We start from the raw sequence: 14087 nt of genomic DNA on the forward strand, positions 1-14087 counted from the left end.
TGAGGCAAACATTAAGGACTATTCCAAAAGTAAACTGATAGATTTAGTGTATGACAGCAGCAATCAGAGGTACAAAAATAAATTATTCAATAAACAGACCAAGAGGGCTGGCCCCATGGCTTAGCGGTTAGGTGTGCGCGCTCCACTGCTGGCGGCCCGGGTTCGGATCCCCGGGCGTGCACCAACACACCGCTTCTCAGGCCATGCTGGGGCCGTGTCCCACATACAGCAACTAGAAGGATGTGCAGCTATGACATACAACTATCTACTGGGGCTTTGGGGGGGAAAAAATAAATAAATAAAATCTTTTAAAAAATAAATAAATAAATAAACAGACCAAGGAATCATAAACAGCACTTGATTTCCAGTTTCCCTTCCTTCAAAGAGGACAGAAGAAACACAAGAGAAAAAATATGGAGCCCTACACAGAACCTGGTCTGCACATCCCCAGAATACCTGACCATAGCCTAGATCCATTAGTTCATGAGGTATTACAAAATGGTGATACAGTTACTAATTCATTTATTAGCTGAAATAACCTCTATATAGAACTTCTCACCAATCATTTGGTTTAACTTGAAGTAGAATTCACTTGGGGAAGGCAGGATAAATGCTTGATTTTTTTCCTTTTTTAATTTTTAAACTAGTTTTCAAAATCATGAATTGGTTCTCTTCAGTTATGACTAATGCAGTTTTATTTTTAAAGTATCATTAAAACTCATGGATTTTTAAATAATGTGTACAAACCACTGTAGTTATTATCCTTATTGATGCTTAAGCGTTAATAAGAACTCTCCCATTTTTGGTAAGTGAGAGCCTATTCAAGCTAGTTCCTGAGTCCCTTTGACATGACCCTCCTAATCTTTTATAACTGGTTTTCTGATACAACAAGATAATCCAGGATCATCTTGTTCAATTCCTGTCTCAAACTTGAAATCAGACATTTCTCCAAGGAACCCTGTTCCTTTTATTGGGGCTTTGTAAAACCACATTCATTCACTGCATCAGTTACTGTTTTTGGTAGAAAGAACTAGGTTATAAATTATTTTTCTGAGTACAATATGGTATAGATGAGACAAGATTAGTTATGAGTTGATAATTGACAGACGAATGATGGATACACAGGCACTTATTATACTATTCTCTTTACACACACAGTTGACATTTCTATAATAAAGTTTTTTTAATTAGAAACATAATTATATGACACATGAAGTTCAGAGGAAAATTATGTAGTTCCTGTACAATATCCTTTAAGGGACAGAAGCGTTATATAGTAGGAAAAACACACAAAACTAAACTACACTATAGATAAGAGCTGATAGTATATATATAAACTTCTTAGTAATCCACATCAAAGTTTTATATCTCTGTATCGAGCAGTCTATTTCCCCATCAGAAGCAGCAATACAGAACAGAAACAATACTCACCCATATCTTTGGAACTGATAGTCAAATGTTAACTCTGAGCCTGAAGGAACCAGTTTGGTGGTAAAAAACCCAACCCTCAGTTGTCCATTCACAGTCCACTGAGATGTTGTTTTTAAAAGAAAAGAAATTAGTAACTGATTAATCTCTGTGTTTAAAAGATCATCATCATCTGTCTTAATTATGCATGTGCCACTTTAAACAATAAAGGCTTTTCCAAATAGCCAACTTTTTTCTTTAAGTAAATTAACATACTCAAGTGTTACTCTTATTTAATGAACTACCAGATTGAATATCATCTATAATTTGTCTCTAATAAAACTAACTGCTACTTTAACTTATCTTAAAACACATTTCCACATAATAAAAATTCACTTGTACTAAAAATAGGCAAATAAGGAAAGCTTGGTGTCATTGAGTATCACAGGCAAATTTATATTACCTTATATTATGTTAAAAGGAACTATGTTCTAAGATAAGATCGGGCATGGAACCAGGAAAACAATGATACCAATAGTTTAATTTCATGAAGCAGTGGTCATATGGCTGAGTGTAGTGAAAGGGAAGGGAAGCATCAGAATAGATGCAGAAGACTCAAGAATTAAAATGGGGGTAAATACACATACAGTTCCAAAACATGTAAGATGCAAGTCAACTCGAGAGCTCCTGTCCAAACCATCTGAACATGTTACTGATGAAAAAACCCAGACTTAAAGAGATGAAGGAACACAGTACAGTTGGAGTCTCACAGCTAGACACATGGTCACCGGCTGCAGGTAAAATTAGAACCAGAATTTAGGTTAAATAATTCCAGACTGGGTTCTGTTCATTATATGGCTCAGCTCTTAGAAAAGCCATATCACAGATCAAAGGACAAAAAATATCCAGGAGTCAAAAGTAGTATTTCATATGAGAGGGAATCATTGATACGTATTTTTCTAGGGAGTGGGTCCACCGCTTTCTTAACCTAAAAAAGAACCAATGTTCTAATGTGTATATATATATATAGTTAAATCTAAGCTCAAAACACAAATTAGAGGGTACTAAGATCATTAACTCAAACTGTTATATCAAATTCAATAAATGAATTCATCAGGTGTCAACTATGTGCCAGTCACAGGGACATAAAGATCAGCAAGACCCAAAGCCTGGCCTTGTTGAGGAGAAACCGTGTACCCACACGCACACCACATATAATCCCTCTCATCTATGGCCATTCAGCCCCTTACAAACGTTATTTAAAAAGTCAAATTTGGCACCCGGATAAGAGCTGATAAAAATCTGAATAGTACACACTGGACTTCATCAAAATTAAAATTTAGTTTTGTATTTTGGTACCTTTGAAATAATACTTAAAATTTACAGGCAAAGAGGGGTGACAATTAAATGCAATGGGAGTTCCTGGATTGGATCCTAGACCAGAAAAATGACGGATGACAAAATCTGAAAAAATGTTTTTCGATTAGTTAATAGTTGATGATAGTTCCTGGACTGGGTAGTTGTATTATGATTATATACGATGTGAACATCTGGGGAAGCTAGGTGAAGGATGGTATGTATATGGGAACTCTGTACTATTTCTGCAGTATTTATTATTTTAAAAATCTAAACTTATTTCAAAATAAAATTTTTAACAATAAAGTAGGAAAAAAATATTAAAATGACTAAAAAATAAAATTCATGGGTACCTTTGCTATAGAATCTAAAATTAATGGTCAGAACAGCAATCTTGAACAAATATCCCAAACTTTAAATCTATCTCAACTTACTTTTTGAGTCTCACAGTTTGGTTCACAGCTGTGATTCATGAAACGAGAGCAATTTCCTTTCTGAGTGGCATCTATTATCTAGGAAAAAGGATAATTTAAGAATTAAAAAATGAGACCTCAAAATATACATGCATTTTGCAAAGGAAAAACATAAGGCAAATTTAAGACCCACATCCCCAACCTCCCTTCCTTTAGCCAGCTCTCTCACACTACTTTACACATCAAAGTGACAAATATCCAACTGCTTCCCCTTGAAGATCTGCTAACTATAGATGTTTTATCTATAGGCAAAATTATCTCCATGTCTACCACTGTCTCTCCCATTTGCTTCTAGCTATTTCTTACATCCTATTATATTCCAATCTCATTTCATGTGTATAAAACTTCATTTTAAGTGCATGCTATACCACAGTGCAGTAGCTCCTAAACTTCAGTGTATATCTGAAACCCCTGAAGAGCTGGGCCCACCCCTAGAGTTAGACTCAGCAGGTCCTAGGGTAGGTCCCTAGAATTTGCATTTCCAGGTTGAATGCAGAAGCAGGTATGAGAACCCAGCTAAAGTCTATTAAGCCAGACATCAAAGAGATTTGTAAAAATGTAAAACAATGGCACTCATCACTACAACAAATTTTTTTGAAAATAATTTTCATAAAAGCATGTTATTTGTGTCAACATATTGCCACTTGTTACTTTTAAATGGTTTAATAAATATTTTTCAATTTCTCAGCTTTAATTTTTAATATGATAAATACTGATAAATATAACCCACATAAACAAAAGCTCTTTGGGGGTCATCAATAATTTTTAAGAGTTGTAATACGAAGCATGTGTGTTCACAATTATATATATACGTAAATACCTCTCTCTACCATCCTTTTTGTAAACAAATAGAAACAAACTATATAGAAACAAACATAGTTTGTGCAACACATTCATGCTGCTCACCTCATCATTCTTCAGGGCCATGAAATAGTAGTGGATGTTTTTGTTTCGTGCATACTCCTTTACCCGGGCTTTAAACTCTTTATGATCAAGTACCTCTCCACAATATTCCAGGACAAATGTGTTCCTGGCAAAACAAAAAAAAAACAGTAGCACTTCCTGCCTAGGAGCTATGTGGAAAACATACATATCCATGTAAAAAATAATAAATTTAAAGAAATATTGCAAAGTGGATATATTTGGTATTACACAAGATGTAATTAAAATACCTTAAGCACCTAGCAAAGTACCCAGCACATAACCAAGGTTAATTTTCTCCTTCCTAATACCTTCCAAAGAATGTTGATTCTAAGAAGCTTTTATAATTTCTACATAATACCAAAATGCATATCTTGCTCTAACTAGATATTAAAACAAACTTTCAAGTCTTGTTTACATTAACATGAAAACAGTGATTCACAGCTGAGAAATAGCTCTAAAGAAATCAGCAGGCACTGAAAAATTAAGAGTCTTCATGTTCTAGGGAAAAAGAAGGCTACTTAAACAAATACTGCAGCCCTTCCACCGCCTTTACTCTCAAAGGTTTCTAATGATGTTAAAGGTCAAATATATCTTCTTTGACTGCATTCTGTGAGCTTTCTCTAGTATTTATCAATAATTATGATTAATCTCTCTTTTTAGCTTCTTTCAGTTACCTTCCACCCTTGATTGTTCTTTCCTTAGTTATTTACCTATTTCCTCCCTATTGAAGATATTAAATTCTCAGTCTCTTCTCCCTTCCTTTATTCTATAAAGCTCATTCTCACCAATGACTTCAAGTATTACCTCCAGGTAGACAAATGCTTCTCTATGCTTTGCTCCCAAGTTCTGACCTGAAATGATCCGCCTGGAAGTCTTGTCTTACTCCTTCAAAGTAAACATGCCCTAACGCTAACCAAAGAGATTTTAAAAATGTAAATTTTTAAATTTGCTTACAACATACTGACATAATCAATGTACCTATTAAAAAAGGAATTAACTGGCCAACTGAAAAAACTTAAACCCTCAGTTTAGAAAATAAAGCAGGTAAAAATAGATGAGAAAAGAACAATTATATAAAGAAGCAAAACACAAACACAAGATTGGAGAAATTTATAGTGAATATACATGCACTTCTACAGCAGTCCATCACAAACACATTTTGGTATCAATAATCAAAAACTGATTACTCATAGATAATCCTAAAATGTCAAATTACTATCTTTATAAACAATACTTAAATTTTCCTTTCTAACTCCAGAAGCTTATCATTTCGTAAGTAATGTACTAGAATGGTCACAAAATTTTAGCTCCTATAATGTTGGGCTCTCCACTTCTAGGATCAGTCCCCTCCCTTGAGAAAAAGAAAAATGACACATCAGAGGCTGCCATGTAGATTAAATGAGATACTGACCATAAAACACACCTTAAACAAGATGTGGAATCTCACAGGTAAAAAATGTGTCCATTTCCCACCCTAACAAAAACTAAATTCTCCTCCCTGAACTTGTCATTTAAAGCTCACTGAAGCCCTCTGACACAGGTATTATGCCCATTTAACACATAAGATGGAATTTAGAGAACTTAGGTGATCTGTGCAAGGTCACAAAGCTAGATTTATAGACTGGAATTCAAACTCCACCTGAATGACTGCTTGTCCCATTATATTATTAAGACGCTTTCTTCTGTTAGACTAAAATATTCAATTCTGATGACACTACTCTCAAATCACTTCTTCATTTAGAAAAAGTTCTTAAATACCAGAACCTGACCAATCACTAAATTACTCAGAGTAGAGACTTCCCACCATCAGGAAGGCTGAAGGATATACCAATACCCATGGATCTAACAGTTTGGACCTGATGAAGCAGCTGAGAGAACAGTCTTAAAGTCCTCAGTAATTTAGGAAATGTAGGAAGAGTCACTAGACCCTTCAACCAACCTTCAAAAAACTACATAAGGCCAATGTAAAAGCATATCATGTAGTCCTTAAAACTGGCTAGATAAAATGAGATTTGGGTTTCTTAGAAAAGCTGTACGTCTCAATTTAAAAAAACAAACAGAAAAACACCAAACTGCCTGGCATGCAGTGACTAAAGCCTCCAAAGGCAGAGGCAATGGTTCTTAGTTATTCTTTTTCTAAGTCTGAAATTGCTTCTGGCTGAATGAAGTTTCTTCATTGAACTCTTTAAAGCCCGCTGAAGGCAACCGGGCTCCACTGTGGCAGGCAGAAGGGTGGAAGAGGGCAAAAACTGTCACTATGACTGCAAAGTTAGTTGGCTATGGCTATGCAAGGTTTAGGGGTTAAAGGTAACATCTGCAACTCCCTTTAAAATGCATCAAAAAGATGTATTGATGGATGGATAAAGAGATGGGCAGATGGAGAATATATAATAAAGCAAATAGAGCAAAATGTCAACAACTGCAGAATCCAAGTGGTGGTTATATGAGTCTGAATTGTTCAACTCTTTCAACTTTTCAATGTTTTCATAAAATATTATGGGGAAAAAATGGCTTTTTAAAAAGTCCCATTTGCCCAAATGTCCATCAACTGATGAATGGATAAACAAAATGTGGTATATATCCACACAGTGGAATATTATTCAGCCATAAAAAGTAACGAAGTGCTGACACATGTTGTAACATAGATGAAAGCTCAAAAAATGATGCTATGTTAAAGAAGCCAGACACAAAAAAGCCAGATTTGTATGATTTCATTGACATGAAATACTTAGAACAGGTAAGCCACAGAGACAGAAAGCAGATTAGAGGTTGCCAGGGGCTGGAAGGAGGGGGCAATGGAGAAATTCTGCTTAATGGGTACAGGGTTTCCTTTTGGGGTAATGAAAAAGTTTTGGAACTAGATAGAGGTGACAGCTGCACAATACCATCAATGTACTAAATGTCACTGAATTTTGCACTTTAAAATGATTAATATTATATCATGTGACTTTTACTTCAATTTTTTTTAAAAAGCCCCATTTGGTATCCAATAACATTAAGTCAATCTGGACAATACTACATTCCATTCCTATAGCCTAAAACTAAAGGGTTTTGGTACGGATTTGCTTGGTTTTCTGGTGGAGCCTGTCATGGTACTTTAACACTAACTAGCAGCTTAACTCCAAATACCTCCTCATTCTGCACATATCTGATAATATGTCCTTGTTAAATGAAAATACTCTAACAGTGAACATCTAAGTAGTTTGGAAATAAAAATTTATGAAATTGGTATTACCATCAGCATATGAAAAGTTATACGAGTAAGAAGGTGTAGGAAACATAGAAATATTAAGCCCTAGTATATTTTACCAAAGCAGGGTTCTTTGAGAGTAGTTGAGGAAAGCTAAAGAGCTTTAGGAAATTTTAACCTGCTAGGTGAACCAGACATACGTTCTCCCTTACCCAATCTTCTTCCCCCTAATAGACATGGGCTCCTGAGTCATCAAAGAGTCTCTGCTGCACATAACAAGAATTTATAATAGGTTTGAAGCTATGTGTTTAGTGCAGATTCTGCTAAGAGGCAGTGTCCAGACACATCACCCATTACTATCCCTGCAAGAGAGGCTAGGTCCAAACTGGAGTTTCTTAAAAAAAAAAAAAAAAGAGGGCCGGCCCCGTGGCTTAGCGGTTAAGTGCACGCGCTCCGCTGCTGGCGGCCCGGGGTTCGGATCCCAGGCACGCACCGCTTCTCCGGCCATGCTGGGGCCACGTCCCACATACAGCGACTAGAAGGATGTGCAGCTATGACATACAGCTATCTACTGGGGCTTTGGGGGAAAATAAATAAATAAGTAAAATTATAAAAAAAAAAAAAAAAAAAGACTCTCAAAGAGAAAAGCCTAGCTGGCTTGGGTAGGATAAAAGAAAGCATCCCTGAAAACCTGCATTCTAGACCAGAGTTAGCAATTTTAGGGACACACTGGACAACTTTGGGAAGTAGAGTTCGATGTTGTTAACAGTGCTCAAAGAAAGCTTAGCCTATTATTTGTTCAAAAAATTATAAAGGATCCAATGAATTGAAGATGGAACACAATGAGATGATCCTGTGAGAGATGTGTTTCAAAGAAACAATTTAAAAATGGTTATTATGAACCAAAATATTGTGATAATACTATGTAGAGAAGGGAAATATATGAGGTTCCTACTATCCACTTTTTTATATAATAAAACGTTTTTTCTGGTTGGTTCCCAAAAGGATAGACTGATACGAACATCATGTTCTGTTTTCACAAGAAAACCAGAACGATTTGGCTTTCAAAAGATATATGAGGATTCCTGTCAGAAAACTAAACTACCTGCTGGCGGTGGTGGTTACTATTATTAGGTTATTTGTTACCCGGTTGCTTTGAATCCCCACAATAAACAGACTAATACCCTTCGCCTCACCTCACCCCAATTCCCATCCAAGTGTGGTCATATGCTTAGAGGATTCTGAACGAAGAGTTGTGCCTGAGTCACTAGAATCCAGCAAATGTTTTATTTTCTTCCTTTATTCCTTTTATATATTTAAAAAATTTTTTTCAATCATAAACACATGTAATCTATATATATTTAACATTAAAGAAAAAGGCACTCAACTTTCATAAGAATACTCAAATATGCTATATATAAAAACAGTGTTTAGGGGCCGGCCCCGTGGCTTAGCAGTTAAGTGCGCGTGCTCTACTACCGGCGGCCCAGGTTCGGATCCCGGGCACGCACCGACTCACCGCTCGTCCGGCCATGCTGAGGTGGCGTCCCACATACAGCAACTAGAAGGATGTGCAACTATGACATACAACTATCTACTGGGGCTTTGGGGGAAAAAAGGAGGAGGATTGGCAATAGATATTAGCTCAGGGCTGATCTTCCTCACAAAAAATAAATAAATAAATAATAGTGTTTAGGGGCCGGCCCGGCGGCATAGCAGTTAAGTGTGCAGGCTCCGCTGCGGCGGCGTGGGGTTCGGATCCTGGGCGCGCACCGACACACCACTTGTTAAGCCATGCTGTGGCAGTGTCCCATATAAAGTGGAGGGAAATGGGTACGGATGGTAGCCCAGGGCCAGTCTTCCTTAGCAAAAAGAGGATTAGCAACAGGTGTTAGCTCAGGGCTAATCTTCCTCATACACACACACAAAAAATAGTATTTAAAGGAAACACTGAATATGGTAGAAAATAAAGTGAACCTTTTATTGCATTACATATAAAAAAGTTACATTAGTTGGGTGGAAGGCAACATTTATTCACTCAACAAATGTTTTTTGAGTGTCTGTCAAGTATGCTTTAATTCTCTACCTCAGTATCCTCAGATACTCTCTTCTACTCTTATCCCAACTCAGTTTTATATATACTAATAGATTCTGTCCTAACTCCTTTTTATAGTTTCATAGAGATTCTAGGGGTCTATAGCAAACACTTGGTAATTGCTTGGAATTAAAAGAAACATAACTATCAGACAAAGAAGGACCTGCCCAGTCCGAATGTCCAAAGTGACAAAATGCTCTTTTTATATATATAGGCAGAAAAGATTTTTTTGATTTCCCAAAAAAAGTGGTTTTTTTTTTTTTTTTTTTGAGGAAGATTAGACCTGAGCTAACATCTGTTGCCAGTCCTCCTCTTTTTTGCTGAGGCAGATTGGCCCTGGGCTAACAACCATGCCCATCTTCCTCCACTTTATATGGGACGCCGCCACAGCATGGCTTGACAAGCCGTGTGTCGGTCCGCGCCCAGGATCCAAACCTGCAAACCCCGGGGCCGCCAAAACGAAGTGTGTGAACTTAACTGCTATGCCACTGGGCCGGCTCCAGGTTTTTTGTTTTTTTTTTTTAATAACTAGCTACCAAGTGGTCATTCTGCACAATAATCGTTACTAAACATCAGTATAATAGACAAATCACTTTCCTACAAAGTATCTACCTAACTTCAGTAACACAAAAATGAAGTGAAAGGTGATTAAAACATAACTTACGAAGGAAGGTCTTTGGCAGCTCTCAAGCCCCAGCCTTTCTTTTCTGTAAGTATGACTTCCACATCTGCGTGTTGTTTTCTCTGAAACCGTCTATTGGAACAATAATCCCCATTTGGACACCGAGAAGAACTGAAATGAGAAATGAAGAAAATTAATTCTTCAAAGCAGCAAAAGAACCAAAAACATGTTCGATAGAATGTGTTATGTAACTACATATATCAATATATCTTTATGGGATAATCAGCATATGTGTGGGTAAGCCTTCAAGTGAGTCTTCCTCAGAAATTCTTTCCATCATGAAGGGAGTCCTTAAAACTGAGTGTCTACATTGTTACTTAAACAGATGATACCCACAATACAGCCTTGTCATCTGGTCATCACCTACTCCCTGGGTGTCTAGGATACATTTCTAGGCTGCATGTAAGCCTGCTGTACTCTGACTACTCTGCAGAGCTAAATTCTCTATCAGTGCACCATCTCTTACATTCCACTCCAATCATCATTAATTTGATCTACTTGACCTACATTTAAAAGAAACTATCATTAAACATATCCTTATTCAGAGTAAACACAATATAAAGTTGCAAGGCTCCTCTCCCATGGATCCTAGAATAAAAATAATAAAAGCAAATATTCACTGAATTCTTGATATTCCAAAGCTGGCAGATACAAAGACTTTTAATACTGAGTAAGGTACCAATCATTTTCAATATATTATTAATTATTGCCAAACCAGTAGTAAATAATTTTTTTTACAGATGCTCAAAGGATGGAGGATTCACTTTAGAGTGAAGTAGTGAAGGAAAGCTTTCAGGAGGGAGCAGGATTAAAGCAAAATCTCTAATAACACATAGGATATGGATAGAAAAGGAAAACCAGATATACAACAACAGCGCCTGCCCGTATGCAAAAATAGGAAACAAGGCCTGTTTGAAGCAAAGGGAATAAAACAGCTAAGGATAATTGATTATAAAGGTGGGTTGCTGGAAGACGGAAAGGCAGGTTGTTGATATACTGTGAAGGGCTCTGAATACTAGGCTAAATTTGAACTTAATCCTGAGAACTACTAAATGTCTGACTGTGGGAATAACATAAAGAAAGAAATTCTGGGGCCAGCCCAGTGGCTTGGCGGTTAAGTGAGCACGCTCTGCTGCTGGCGGCCCGGGTTCGGATCCCGGGCGCGCACCGACGCACCACTTCTCTGGCCATGCTGAGGCCGTGTCCCACATACAGCAACTAGAAGGATGTGCAGCTATGACATACAACTATCTATTGGGGCTTTGGGGGGAAAAAATAAAATAAATAAAATCTTAAAAAAAAAAAAAAAGAAATTCTGTATTTCATATCTGTTTAGCAAGGTTAGCAGGAAAACCCAGAATGCAGAGGTTAGGGCAACAAGGTCAAATTAGGAGAATAGTGCCCTTATGTCTCCTCTCCTTACATGTGTACTGTCATCTCTACTTTTAGTTTAAATAAAGGAATACAAAAAATGTTTTCTTTTTCATTTTTTTGAGGTGTACGATTTATTTTTGTAACACTATAACATGAACATAACCGAAAACTGAGCTTTGAAAGCAATCACTTCATTAATACTAAAAATAAGGTTACCTACACTACAAATCACCTTAATATTTTTTCCATGTTAAAAATAAGGATACAACTTTTCATCGATCAGATTGGTAAAAAAAATTATCATACATTTTTTAAGGTAAAGATGTTTACTGTTTATAAGAAAAAATATGGAAGCAAAAGTCTATCAACAGAAGATTTATAATAATTATGAGTTAGCTATGAACAGAATACATAATGCAGCCAAGGGAAAGATTCAGGTAGGTCTGTATGTACAGTTCTGAATAAGTCTTTAAAACATATTTAATTAAGGATGTACATGTAGGGTGAGGGGAAATAAAGTTCAAAAAAGTACATATAGTAAGATTTCATTTCTATACATAAAAAGAAGAAATATCCACCTATATTGGTATAGGCATAAAAATTATCTGGAAAGACTACAAATAGAGGGATTGAGGTTTGGGAGAGGAAGATTTTTATTTTATACATCTTTGAAATGTTAGGGTTTTATCTCATTTTATAGTAAAAACTAAAAAATACCCATATTTACTTCTCAGGACATGAACATCACAAGAGATAAAAGGAGACTGGATAAAAATTAATATTACTATGTTAGCATTAGGGCTACTTTATAGAACAATTACACTAGGTACTATAATCTAATGCACAAAGCAAGGGAAACTTGTCTCCTTATAAATACTCTTACACTTGGAGATTTTATTACTTATAAATACTCAAAAGAGGTAGAAGGAGAAAGGCTAAATTTTACTCTTCATTAATTCTTTTTAACATTTAGAGACATTTAATAGAATGGTTGAGCAAAAGCAGAGCATTCTAACTTACCATTCAATCATGAGGAGACGATTAAGACAATCTTCCCCACATGCTATTTCACCTTGAGCTCTTTCCTCTTTAGAAAGAGGTGTACACTCACACTGCATTCGCTTAATATCCCGATGGGATTTATTCTTCTTTCTATTGGGTAAAATTTTATACAAAGGGTTAAATAAATCCCTTGCCAATCATACAACATATATAATCACCTATGTGCTAAATCTCATTAGTTTCAAACTTAATGATTCTGGTTAAATCAATCATTCAAAAGGAAGAAAACACCTAATCACTAGCATTTGTGAGACTACAAACACTAAGAAGTGTGTTGCAAAAAGATGCGAGAGGCAGCCTTACTCCTGGCAAATAGGAGAATGGGGTAAATTCAAGTCTATCATTTTGGACTCAGCTCTTATTTCCCAGTCCAGGTCAGCTAAGCCTCAAATTCTGAGCAATTTCAAGTGTCAATAGTCATATTTGGCTCAGGAGAAAAATAAGAAAACTCATATATCAAATAGTGACATAGCTGATTAATTGTTAAATTTAAGCATCAGTCCTCATGGATGAACAAGTAATAGTTGAGATACAATGTTAAAGAAGAAAAGGAGCTGCTAAAAAAATAAGTTTTTAATTAAGAGTTTAACTCAATCAAATCTTTTAGACAATTCTTCGGTAACATCACTTTGGACAAATTCTTGTTTAAAAGAAAACCGAATGATTAAAAAAATAATAATACAGAATAATCAGGTAAAGGTTTTAGAGAGCTAAACTTTCTCAATGCAGACAAACTGATTTGGGGGGAGAAGGGAAACTATTCAAAATTGACTGGGTTCATAAAAACCTATGCCAGAGTTTGCAAAGCAAAAGTGAAAATGTGATTATTTACTGGCCTTTTTACTGAACTGTTTTTTTTTTGGTGAGGAAGATTAGCCCTGAGCTAACATCCATTGCCAATCCTTCTCTTTTTGCTGAGGAAGACTGGCCTTGGGTTAACATCCATGCCCATTTTCCTCTACTTTATATGGGACGCCGCAACAGCATGGCTTGACAAGCGGTGCGTCGGTGCGTGCCGGGGATGCGAACCTGCGAACCCCGGGCCGCCGAAGCAGAGCACATGCAATTAACTGCTACGACACCGGGCAGGCCCTGAACTCTATTTTTTGACCTTTGTCAAAACGAAAAAAAAAAAAAAAATCAAGGATCGTTGAATAAAAATTCCTTAAGATCAGGGAACTATGACTTACTCTTCAACAATCAGGCAGTGAAGAGCACAGCTACTCTAAGTGACTGTCTTAATCTCCTAACTAATCTGTTTTCATCTTCAATGTATGTTCTATTACAGTCCTTGTTTGATAAAGTCCTCAAGAGTGTCATGATAGCTTTAACTAAGTTTGAGTAACAACAAGTATCCACCTGGATCAATTAATTCATTAATGAGTGTATGAATATGCTTAGCCTGAAGAAAGATGACTAAAGATAAACACAATACCTATTTACAAGTACTTAAAGAGCTATAATTTTGAAAAATCAGCAGTAGCTTTATTTTTGTATTGCTCCAGAAGGCCAGATTAGGACTAA

At 36.3% G+C, this 14087-nt stretch overlaps 1 protein-coding gene across 7 annotated transcripts in view; it reads right to left on the reverse strand.

Annotated features, from left to right (window-relative positions):
- SETD2 (SET domain containing 2, histone lysine methyltransferase) overlaps positions 1 to 14087 on the reverse strand; it is a 137281-nt gene that overhangs the window by 76667 nt on the left and 46527 nt on the right. For all 7 annotated transcript variants that reach the window (XM_058557063.1, XM_058557030.1, XM_058557026.1 and 4 more), the window contains 5 exons: positions 12522 to 12653; positions 10110 to 10238; positions 4143 to 4266; positions 3198 to 3275; positions 1432 to 1529 (listed from right to left, as the gene is read on the reverse strand). In XM_058557063.1, the coding sequence (XP_058413046.1) occupies positions 1432 to 1529; positions 3198 to 3275; positions 4143 to 4266; positions 10110 to 10238; positions 12522 to 12653 (561 nt within the window). The remainder of the gene's footprint in view (positions 1 to 1431; positions 1530 to 3197; positions 3276 to 4142; positions 4267 to 10109; positions 10239 to 12521; positions 12654 to 14087) is intronic.

Source organism: Diceros bicornis, chromosome 2 (genome assembly GCF_020826845.1).
Source record: "Diceros bicornis minor isolate mBicDic1 chromosome 2, mDicBic1.mat.cur, whole genome shotgun sequence".
Lineage (NCBI taxonomy): Eukaryota > Metazoa > Chordata > Mammalia > Perissodactyla > Rhinocerotidae > Diceros > Diceros bicornis.